Source organism: Delphinus delphis, chromosome 11 (assembly GCF_949987515.2).
Source record: "Delphinus delphis chromosome 11, mDelDel1.2, whole genome shotgun sequence".
Classification (NCBI taxonomy): Eukaryota; Metazoa; Chordata; class Mammalia; order Artiodactyla; family Delphinidae; genus Delphinus; species Delphinus delphis.
This window is the reverse complement of record NC_082693.1, coordinates 42,229,833-42,240,222: the sequence shown is the minus strand read 5'-3', so window position 1 is coordinate 42,240,222 and position 10,390 is coordinate 42,229,833. Positions and strand designations below refer to the sequence as shown.

The window sequence follows — 10,390 nt, the reverse complement described above, 5'->3', positions numbered from 1 at the left end:
CGTGGACTTTGGGTTAAGATCTTGGCTCTTTCACTTTTTAGTCATTTCTTGTGAATTTGGTCAAGTTATTTACCCTTAGAAACTGGAGAGTTTCCAAACGATTTGGAAAGCAAAGCTGAGAAAATACCTAGCACAGGCTCTGGCACATAACAGATGTTGTACTTTTCCCAAGTTTCAGCAAGTTCCCAGAATGATACAGGGCAGTAATGGAGAAATACTTCGTCAGTATGAGACAGAAGAGATTTTATTGGACTAGGGAATTTGTGGGAGGCATAGGTGCTGGGCGCTGGGCCAAGGTGGCACGGGCCATGCTCAGGGCACCCTCTCGGGTACGGTGCCCACCAATGAAGCCACTGGTGTGGACAAAGACACAGCCAGGAATGCCACTGACCTGGTCCAGGGCCGCATCCCGAAGACCCCGCCATGGCTCTGGCAGGGGCAGCCTATGAGTAAGCAGAAAGAGGGAGTTGGTGGCAGCAAATGGAGGCCTTGAGGAACTGGGAGAGGGGGAGCAGAAGCCTAGGTTAGTGGCCTCCTCCTCTGATAGGGTTGAAACAGGCCTGAAGGGCTGCAGGGCGGTCCCCTAGGGCCTCACCTGCTCTGGAATGAATGCAGCTCCTTAGGCACACACTGTACCCGCCACTGTCCAGCCTGGTCCGTGTAGATAACAAAGGCGATGGTCCCCGGGGGGGACAGCCCCGATTCCAGGTGGTAGAGGTGCTCCTTCCAGGGGCATCCACCCTTCACCAGTTCTATTATCTCCCCACTTGGGTCCACCTGAAAAGGAAGTGGAGCAGGGATAGAAGGTTTAGGGTAGGAGTGGGAGCCCCTGTTGGCCAGCAGCCCACCAGGAATCACTAACCTGAGCCACAGTGCCTCCTCCCAGGCCAGTACCTGGAACCGCTGGGCCAGGGCCTCTTCCACCAGGGCCCGGGCTGGCAGCCAGCTGTGCTGGTAGAAGTCTAGTCTCTGCAGAAACTCCTCTCGAACCAGGTCCATTGCACGCTTGAATCCGGCCTGGGAATCACATGGGAATTAGAACCACAGTGCTGGCCCAAACTGCTAACTCTGCTAGGGCCTGACGGGACAGCCTCTCTCATTTTCCCGAGGTTCTCACGTGCCTCACGGTCTCTTCCCCACGGTCGTCCTCACCTCAGTGTCTTGGTTGGGCTGGTTCCAGGTGGGATTAAGCCGAGCAACCCGGGCGCTCAGCGTAGTGGTCACTGCGTACCGAGGCTCTCCCTCCTCCCACTGAGAGATCCCGTTGTCCACCGCATCCACCTCCTCCACGAAGTTCTCGTACATCTAAGGCAGCACAGGAGAAATGCTCTGGAGGGCGCCTGCCATTTGCATAAAGCTTCATAGGCCTCAAAGTTTGTGCATACACTGTCTTTAATCTTCACTACAGCCCTGCAAGGATCTCCCAACATTAACTGGATGAGGAAGGGGGGAATTGGGGAGTTCAGCAGCTGGCTAAAGGTCAGAGCGCATACAGTGCTGGGGCTGGAATTCAGATCACCTGATTTCTAATCCAGTGCTCTACTACCGCTCAAAGCCTGAGCCAAGGCCAGCCTGTGTGGGGAGGGGGCTGCTGCCTTCTGAACAAGGAAAAGTCTAGAGTTCCACGAGGGGTTCTGTGGGAGTGGATCCTCATGGCCTGGGGGTGTAAAGCGCCAGGTGAGCTGAGCAGGCTATTCACTGATCCAGTTAAGAGGTACAGGAGGAGGGCTCCCCTGGTGGTGCAGTGGTTAAGAATCCGCCTGCCAGTGCAGGGGACAAGGTTCAAGCCCTGGTCTGGGAGGATCCCACATGCCGTAGAGCAACTAAGCCCACGATCTACAACTACTGCGCCTGCGCTCTAGAGCCTGCGAGCCACAACTACTGAGCCCATGTGCCACAACTACTGAAGCCTGCGTGCCTAGAGCCTGTGCTCCACAACAACAGAAGCTACCGCAATGAGAAGCCCGTGCACTGCAACGAAGAGTAGCCCCTGCTTGCTGCAACTAGAGAAAGCCTGTGCGCAGCAACAAAGACCCAACGCAGCCAAAGAAGATGAGTACTGGACTAGACATCAGGGCTGGGATGTGGTCCCAGGGAAGCCCATGATGTGCCACGTGGCATCAGCAGCTGCTGCATCTCCTGAGGCTAAAGAAATGGTAGGATGGGGCTTCCTTGGTGGCGCAGTGGTTGAGAGTCCGCCTGCCGATGCAGGGGACACGGGTTCATGCCCCGGTCTGGGAAGATCCCACATGCCGCGGAGCGTCTGGGCCCGTGAGCCATGGCCGCTGAGCCTGCGCGTCTAGAGCCTGTGCTCCGCAACCAGAGAGGCCACGATAGTGAGGGGCCTGTGTACCGCCAAAAAAAAAAAAAAAAAAAGCTATAAGGACATACTATACTGTATGGCACAGGGAATACAGCCAATATTTTATAATAACTATAAATGGAATACAATCTTCAAAAATTGTGAATCACTATGTAGTTATACCCGAAACATACAATATTGTACGTCAACTATCCTCAATAAAAATAAATAAAATAAAAAAACCTTGGGCATAATTTAGTTCAATTGCTTAGAAAACCCTTAGCAGTAGAAGGGAAAATTGACCCAGGCAGTCTAAAACCTTAGTATTCCAGAAGCTCCAATTTATCGTTCATATTTCTTCAGTTTTGGATCAGAGAACTGAACTCAACAGCCTATCTGCAGAAAACAGAGTTGACTGCACCTGCAGTTTGACTTGCTGTGAACTTCACATTAGTGGGGTCAAGTAGGAGTCCTCAGAATCATCGATCCAACATGCACACCAGGGACGCTAGCCCTGTTCTTTCCCCAACCACAGGCACCTGCTGAGCTGCCTGCAGGGGGCGCTGGTGGAACCTGAAGAGGTTTTCATAATCAATCCCTTCCCAGTTTCCCAACTCAGTGTGCCTCCAGTGAATACGGTGGTGCCCGAGATATGCTGCCCTCCACCTTCAGGGCAGCCAGAACCTCAGCCATATGCTTCCAAACATAAGCAGCCTCCTCTATTACCAATTTGTTGAAGAACGTACGTATGTCAGGTCATGCAAAGAAAGCCCTTCCCCATACATTACCTCATCCACTTCTCACAAGCACCCCAGGATGGAGGCAGGAAGAGATTAACCATTCCCCTGTGAGAAGGTGGGCCTGGCTGAGGGAGAGAGCAGTGGGCCAGTACAGGTCAGGAACCCCGACCCGAGCCCAATCCTGAGTGCCACTCCGGCCCGCCTGGTGGAGACGCATGTGGGGGGCATCTCTGTCCTCGAGTCCCCACCTTGTCATAGAGGGTGCCCACCACGCTGTCCTCTTCGCTAGTAACCAGCAACTGGGCCAGCAGCTTGTGCCCGAAGTGCAGATAGATGAGTCCCGCACTGCTCAGCTTGGTCTGCCACGGCTTCCCAGGGGACAGGGAGCTCATGGTCTCCGTGAAAGACCTGAGGAGCACAGGGAGGTGGGGCTAAGGCAGAGCTGCCCCGGTTCACCCCCAGTGTCGTGTGCACGTGCAGGCACAGTGGGGTGAGGCGGCTGGGGAACGCTATGGGAGTCGGGAGAAAGCCCAGCTGGGAAGGCTTTGGCTTGTCCTCAGGGGTCAACATGGACATCAGTTTGGAGTCTCCATTCATGCATTCATTCGACAATGGTTAACTAAATGCTTACCACATGTCAGGCTTTGTGTTGTAGACATTAGAGATGAAAAAACTAAGACCTGTCCCTGCCTTCAAGTTCATCCACCTAAGGTGGACACACACGCACAAACAACCAAGGGAATGCTCTAGCGAGTTATAAACAAGGAAAAGGCAAGAGGGAGGAAAGGGTTCAGGAAGAGAGCATTCAGGTCATTTCTGAAAGAAATGCCTATTTTATATACTTTTTAAAAAAATTATGCAGTGTTTGACACATAAAAGAATATATTTAACATTTCTGGAATATAAAACATAAAATGAACACCCATGGGGCTTGCCTGGTGGTGCAGTGGTTAAGAGTCCGCCTGCCAATGCAGGAGACACGGGTTCGAGCCCTGGTCCGGGAAGATCCCACATGCCACAGAGCAACTAAGCCCATGCGCCACAACTACTAAGCCTGCACTCTAGAGCCCACGAGCCACAACTAATGAAGCCTGCACACCTAGAGCCCGTGCTCCTCAACAAGAGAAGCCACCGCAATGAGAAGCCCATGCACCGCAACGAAGAGTAGCCCCTGCTCATTGCAACTAGAGAAAGCCCGCGTGCAGCAACGAAGACCCAGTGCAGCCAAAAAAAAAAAAAAACCTAAATAATGTCAAGTGCCACAAAGAGGTTAAGGTGAGACCCTCAACCAGCAACCTTAGCTTGGTGTTGAGGTCACTGGTGCCCTTTCCACAAGCATTTCCAGTAGAGAGACTGGGAGAGAACTGGCTGAATGAATGAATAAATGAAAGGATGGATGAATGGAATGTGCAGCCAGGGTCAGCTCTTCTTCTGAAGAGTGGCTGAGAAGTGAGGGTGAGAGATTAGGCTGTAAATACCGGGAGCATTCCCTCCCGACATCATTTATGAAAGTAATACGTGTATTTGGAAAAAAAGGGAGAGAAATAGCGAGGGAAGGAGAGAGAGAGAGGGAGAGAAACAGACTTAAAACAATATAAAACCTCGGAAATAACCACTTTATACAGCGTGGTGTATATGAGGTAGGGTTTGGGTTTTTTTTCCCTTCTTTGTTTTCAAGATGGGAGATGCTTAAGCAGAGTTTCTTGCTGTAGGCAAGAACTAGAAACCCTGCCATGTGAAGCCCCAGAGCATAAAATGATACACTGGAAAGGGGGCAAGCAGAAGGAAACAATGTCTCCTGAGTTGGGAGAAGGGAGCTATTCAGGAGTGAGAAACTGAGGCTGTCCATGCAAGAAAAGCTCGACTTTCTTTAAAGGGAAGAGACAGGATCACTCACTAAGGTAGTTTGATGAGGCAGGGGCTTGAGGAGAGGGGAGAAGGACTGGAATGGTACTGTGGATAATGGGCTACCCTCGGATTAAGATTGATTTCCCAGTGGAAGAGTGTCAACGACAAAGGAAGACAACACACACCTCAACTATCACCACCCACCACAATCGTGTGGGCCCAGCAGTCTGAGGTGGGGCAGCAAGGGCACATGACTGGATTAATCCCAGCTAGGGTATTCACTGGGGTGACGATGGGGCTGGTGGGAGAAAAGCCTGACTGAGCCAAAGAAGGAGGTGAGTTGGAAGGGGTCCAGGGACTGACCCGGGCCAAGAGAGGCCCCCATCAAGGCCAGCTAGATGGGTGCAGAGCAGGTGGAGAGCTGGAAGCACGGAAGACGGTAGTCCCATGGGGCTCAAGAGTTTGCTTTCCAGGATGAGGCGGTTCCCTTCGCTGACGCGGACCACGGCAGTAGACTGGAGCACTGAGAAGAGTCAAGGAAACTTAAAGAAATGGTAGTGGGAACCCACCTCTGGTGATGGTCATATCGGTGTCTCTGAGGGTCGTACTCGCCACCCACGTCTACCACGATGTCACAAGAAGCCAGTTTCTCGGGGTCCCGGGTCCGCACAATCTCTGCATCCTGCAGGGGACACAGGAGGTGAAGAGGCTGCCGGGGTCGCACGGGTAGGGGATTAATGTTGGGCTTCCAGGGAGCCGGGGAGGGGAGGAGGGTTTCTCGGGCGGGACCCCGTTAGGGGGACGCGATTTGCCCCGGAGACTCGCCGGCAGCCCCCCGGTCAGTTTGCGCTGCCCGTACCCGGTACTCGGGCAGGAGGCGCAGCAACGCGCACGCCAGCGCCTCATCGCAGTGGAAAGTGCCGTTGTGCGTCCCGATTCGGGGCGGGGCCATGAGGTGGCTGCGGGGTCGTTTGGAGAGTGGGACGGACTCCAGGCTGCGCTTGAGATGCGGGCTTCGGCGGGGTGGCGGCAGCAGCAGCAGCAGAGGTAGAGAACCGCGCAGGAAGCGGTGACCCATGCAGCTTCCCCTGTGGGGAGGCAGGAGGCCGACCCGGAAGAGAAAGCGCCCGGGCAGCCCCCACTTCCTCTTGCCGGCCGTTTCCACGACAACCGGCCGCAAAGGGAGGGCGCGCCGCCCGGCACAGAATTTCGACCCCCCGCTCCTCGAAGGGCCCCGGGTGGAGCCTCCAAGATGAGCACTGTATCACCCCTGCTTATCAGGCTCCGGGAGGGGCAAACCCTCTCACCACCGCCCTCCCATCTCATCACCAGTCCCTTGCCTAATGCAAGAAAAGACCAACACTCTGCCCAGCTGGCGCATTTATTAGCATTAAACACAAGACCCTCCTCTTCCCGCATTGCAGGAAACCACGCCCACAAAGTCCCAGGCCCCTGAAGCAGGCGCCCTATGTCCGATTTCTGAAACAAGCTCTCAGGCCTTGGCGGTAGCCTGAGGTGCTCCCAGGGCTGTGAGCTGCTGAATTTTCTGGCTCATCATCTCCATGACAGCTGTGGGGAAAAAAGAAGAGTCAGACCCTGGTCAGGAACTAAAGGGGAGAACCCAGAGTTAAGGAAAAGTGACAGGGAGACAACCAACTACAGTTAATAAAACTTTTAACACAGTGATCCACTGTGGAGGGCACACACAACACAAATTTAGAGTCTAAAATGTGTCAGTAAATATGAAAACCACTGGGATATAAAAATGAACAAAATACAGTATTCAAATGAGTCAGATATAACCAGAAAATAACGTGGAAAAGATGTCTGCCTTTAGAACAGTGGTTCTCAATCCTGACTGTATAACAGAATCACCTGGGGAGCTTTTAAAAAAACATTGTTCCCTGGAATCCCTGCCACCCCCGCCCCCCCATTGACTTACGGTTGATCCTTGAACAACAGGGGTTTGAACTGTGCAGGTCCACTTATTCGGGGTTTTTTTTTTTTCAATGGTAAATTCTACAGTACTACATGATCCACGACTGGTTGAATGTGCAATGCGGAACGGAGGATATGGACGGCAGACTGTAAAGTTATATGCCGATTTCCTTCTACTTCACCAAGGGTTGGCACCCCTAACCCGCACACTGTTCAAGGGTCAACTGCAGTTGGTTTGGAGTGGGCCCAGGTTCTCTTTTTAAACTCTCTGGGTGATTCTTAATGTGCAGCCAGGGCTGTAATTGCTAGCATAGCTAGTTAGGGCTGTATTTCTTCGCCGGGTGTTCATTTACATGCATCTTCTCCCTCATCCCATCCACACTAAATAGGAACTCAAACACAAAAACAAAGACATGATTCCCTTTCTGTAAATTTCTCAAGCACGGAACCCAGGAATCTATAAATAGTGGGTATATATTGCACAGAATCTAAAGAATAACACATCAAGATGCCAAAGAGAAAACCATGGTTTTAATCCAGCAAAGGGGACATCCCCATGGATCACAGTGCAATCCCTGTTTATTATGGCCGTAGAAAGGGTTCAAAGAGGTGCCCAAGGCCAAGCTTACCCTGTTTCATGGCATGCTTCTCCTGCAGAGCTGGCTGGATTTTCTCCATTTGCTTGGTGAGAAAGTCTATCTTCCTCTTGAAGAAGTCCCTAGCATCCTCAGCCGTCTGCAAGGTCAGAGGTGAATGAGGGGTTAAGAGGAGACCCCATTCTGCACTCTAGAACTCCCCTTCAGAGGGGCATCCACATGCTTCCTTCCACTCACCTTCTCTACATAGTAGCCAGTTCCCACATCGATGAGCACATGTTCCACATCATGCAGCTTCCCAGGGACATACATCTGAGAAGCAAGGATTAAGGGAAAACTAGCCCAGCATGAGTCATGATTCCCTGTCAGCTAGTGTGCTTGACCTCCTAACGCCCTTCTTTCTAAAAAGCTAGAAGGCAGGAATTCCCTGGCGGTCCAGTGGTTAGGACTTGGCACTTTCACTGCCGGGGCCCAGGTTTGATTCCTGGTTGGGGAACTAAGATCTGGCAAGCCTCAGGGTGCAGCCACAAAAATTTAAAAATAAAAAGCTATAAGGCCCAAGGACCAAATAATCTGGAGGCCTACAAACTCCAAATGCAGAGAGACAGGGAAGTTGGTTCCTTATGGAGAAAATCACATATGCTGATCTTGCCCTCATCCCATCTGCCACCTTCCAAGCAGTTCTTACAATTCTTCCCATTAGCCCTTCCAGAAAGACTAGAGTGATTTTTTTCCTGTTGCTGTTGAGTAGTTGAGTGAAAAGGCAGCCTCACTTTCCCTTTAACACTCCCAAACATGAATTAGCTAATTCCTGATGAATTTAATGTTCATTATTTAAGCAATCCCTACTACACTGCTATTCCTGTGTTTCCCTTTCAGCCTGTCAGTTCTCTGGTACAGTTTACAGGTGCCTATTGTCATAACTTACTCACTCAAGTAAAACATTCAACAGGTAGACACAATCCAGGTTTCTTAGTAACAACAGTTTAGGAATAAGAGCCACAGTTGAACTAAAATTGAGGATTAATAAACAGAACCAACACCCTTGTTTCTGTATCCTCTCTTCTAATTGCTTATGTTTTCTAAGTTATTAGTAGAACTGTAAACCACCAGTTTTACTTCCCTATTAGGTTATATCCTCAAACAGCAAAGGGAAATAATCACACCTCAATTCTACATACACCTGGGTGCTCACGAAGCATTAGCTGGATGCTGGCCCCGGGTTAGAGAGCAGAGCTAGGAAGCGTGTATAATAGTACTCTCAGAACCATCTGAGCACTCTGGAGTAATTAAAACCTCCCGTCCTTCTTGGCAGGTTAGATGTGAGGAGAAAAGGCGAGGGCAGGGTAGCAGTTCCTGCAGAAAGGATACAGAACTCGTCAGTGGGACCAGTAATTCTTTCCCTGTGAAAGCAATTAAGACAAACAAGTGGGGGAGGTTGGCAGCTCCAACGTTTAGACATTAAAGGGAGTTTCAACACGGCACAGCACCTAGAGACTGTACAAAAAGGACGGAAATAGGGAAAACAGGAGCAGAAGAATGTCCTGGACATTTCAATTCTGGGTAAGCAACATGCAAAGGGCTCCCGTAGCAGTATACAATACATAATGGACTGCTCTCTCGTCTCGTAAGGAAAACTGAATTAGGAGGCGGGAAGAGAGAAGCCGGCTCGCAACATCCCCCAGGTTGCCTTCACACGCCTACCCCGTACCCTCGTTGCTTTTGTTCAGCACGTTCAGACAGTCCTTGGCTTCCACATACTTGGTCTGTACCACCTTGAGCTGGGCAATGGACGTGGACAAGAACTCCACTTCCTACAGAGGATGGGAATAAGGGTCAGTGTGAGGGCTGGCGGGAGAAGGGGGCACAGCCGGAGAAGGGGCGGGTCCTGGCACCGCGTGGCGGTTTCGCCTGGGAAGGGAAGCCTCCCCAGCTGGGGAGGAATGGAGTGGGGTGAGGGAGTACCCGTGGTGGGGAGGGATGTGACGCGGCAAAGCGGTGTCTCTGGGGCCCATCCCCACCTGGTCCAGCTGGTTCTTGAGCATTTCTAGCTGCGGCAGAGTCAGCTCGGTGATATTAACCGACTGCGCCATGCTGGGAAGGACGACTTATGAAGCTGAAGCCGGCCGGGCGAGCAACGCTCTAGCCATCCTCTGTGCATCTCGATGGCTGCATCGGGAGGCCTCGCTGCGCCAGACGTCTCTATGGTCCTCCGTCCCGGAAGGGAAGGAAAGGCTGGTTAGTCTCTGTGACTCCCATTGGAAGAGAAAGGGTAGAGGCACTTTATTTTCTCACAACGTCCCAAGCCTAGCGTAGTCAAGTTGTAGCAAACAGGATTCCTACGCTCAAGGAACCTAACCATAACCACAGCGTTGTAAAGCAATGTATGCTACTCCACGTAGGTGGTATAAATCTAGTGACAACAGGCAAGGAGGAAGCCTGTGAAGTTCTCCGAGTCGGGGGGAGTAGCACTGTGAAAGGAATGCTTTGGGCAGAGGAAGCGGGAGTCTGGCGGTGGAGAGAACACAAAGGAGGCCCGTTATCAACTAAAAAGTACAGCAGTGGGTTTATTAATCAGTGCAGTGTGCTAAATTACCATGTGCTAGAAGTGAGGGATACATAAGAGTGTTAAGATACGTACTTCTGGGGGCTTCCCTGGTGGCGCAGTGGTTGAGGGTCCGCCTGCCGATGTAGGGGACACGGGTTCGTGCCCCGGTCCAGGAAGATCCCACGTGCCGCGGAGCGGCTGGGCCCGTGAGCCATGGCCGCTGAGCCTGCGCGTCCGGAGCCTGTGCTCCGCAACGGGAGGGGCCACAGCAGTGAGAGGCCCGCGTACCGCAAAAAAAAAAAAAAAAAAAAAAAAAAGATACGTACTTCTGAACTTAATCTAGTTGGAGAGAAAAACCGTACATCAGCATCAGAACCCCCCAGAATCTGCTGCTAAAGTGCATGGCACTAACAAGTGT

At 51.8% G+C, this 10,390-nt stretch overlaps 2 protein-coding genes across 2 annotated transcripts; both read right to left on the bottom strand.

The window, feature by feature from the left end:
* Positions 1-226: 226 nt before the first annotated feature.
* MYG1 (MYG1 exonuclease) lies at positions 227-5,991 on the bottom strand. The gene is made up of 7 exons (XM_060024865.1): positions 5,750-5,991; positions 5,460-5,572; positions 3,291-3,450; positions 1,153-1,305; positions 895-1,017; positions 596-777; positions 227-443 (listed from the first exon to the last, which is right to left on the bottom strand). The coding sequence occupies exons 1-7, from the start codon at positions 5,966-5,968 to the stop codon at positions 245-247; spliced, it is 1,149 nt and encodes a 382-aa protein (XP_059880848.1). The 5' UTR covers positions 5,969-5,991; the 3' UTR covers positions 227-244.
* Positions 5,992-6,255: 264 nt separating this feature from the next.
* PFDN5 (prefoldin subunit 5) lies at positions 6,256-9,603 on the bottom strand. Its single transcript, XM_060026243.1, has 6 exons — positions 9,446-9,603; positions 9,136-9,238; positions 8,796-8,827; positions 7,662-7,736; positions 7,458-7,563; positions 6,256-6,459 (listed from the first exon to the last, which is right to left on the bottom strand). Exons 1-6 carry the CDS (start codon positions 9,515-9,517, stop codon positions 6,383-6,385), a joined length of 465 nt encoding a protein of 154 aa, XP_059882226.1. The 5' UTR covers positions 9,518-9,603; the 3' UTR covers positions 6,256-6,382.
* Between the last annotated feature and the right edge of the window lie 787 nt (positions 9,604-10,390).

Coding starts and splice junctions, on each gene's coding strand:
- MYG1 (XM_060024865.1), bottom strand. CDS start 5,968: ATGGGTCACCGCTTCCTGCGCGGTTCTCTACCTCTGCTGCTGCTGCTG. Junction 3,451..5,459: donor CGATATGACCATCACCAGAG/GTGGGTTCCCAC, acceptor TGTGCTCCTCAG/GTCTTTCACGGAGACCATGA. Junction 778..894: donor CCCTGGCCCAGCGGTTCCAG/GTACTGGCCTGG, acceptor CTTCCTTTTCAG/GTGGACCCAAGTGGGGAGAT.
- PFDN5 (XM_060026243.1), bottom strand. CDS start 9,517: ATGGCGCAGTCGGTTAATATCACCGAGCTGACTCTGCCGCAGCTAGAA. Junction 8,828..9,135: donor GCTGAACAAAAGCAACGAGG/GTACGGGGTAGG, acceptor TTGCTTTCACAG/GGAAAGAATTACTGGTCCCA. Junction 7,564..7,661: donor CTGGCTACTATGTAGAGAAG/GTGAGTGGAAGG, acceptor CTGACCTTGCAG/ACGGCTGAGGATGCTAGGGA.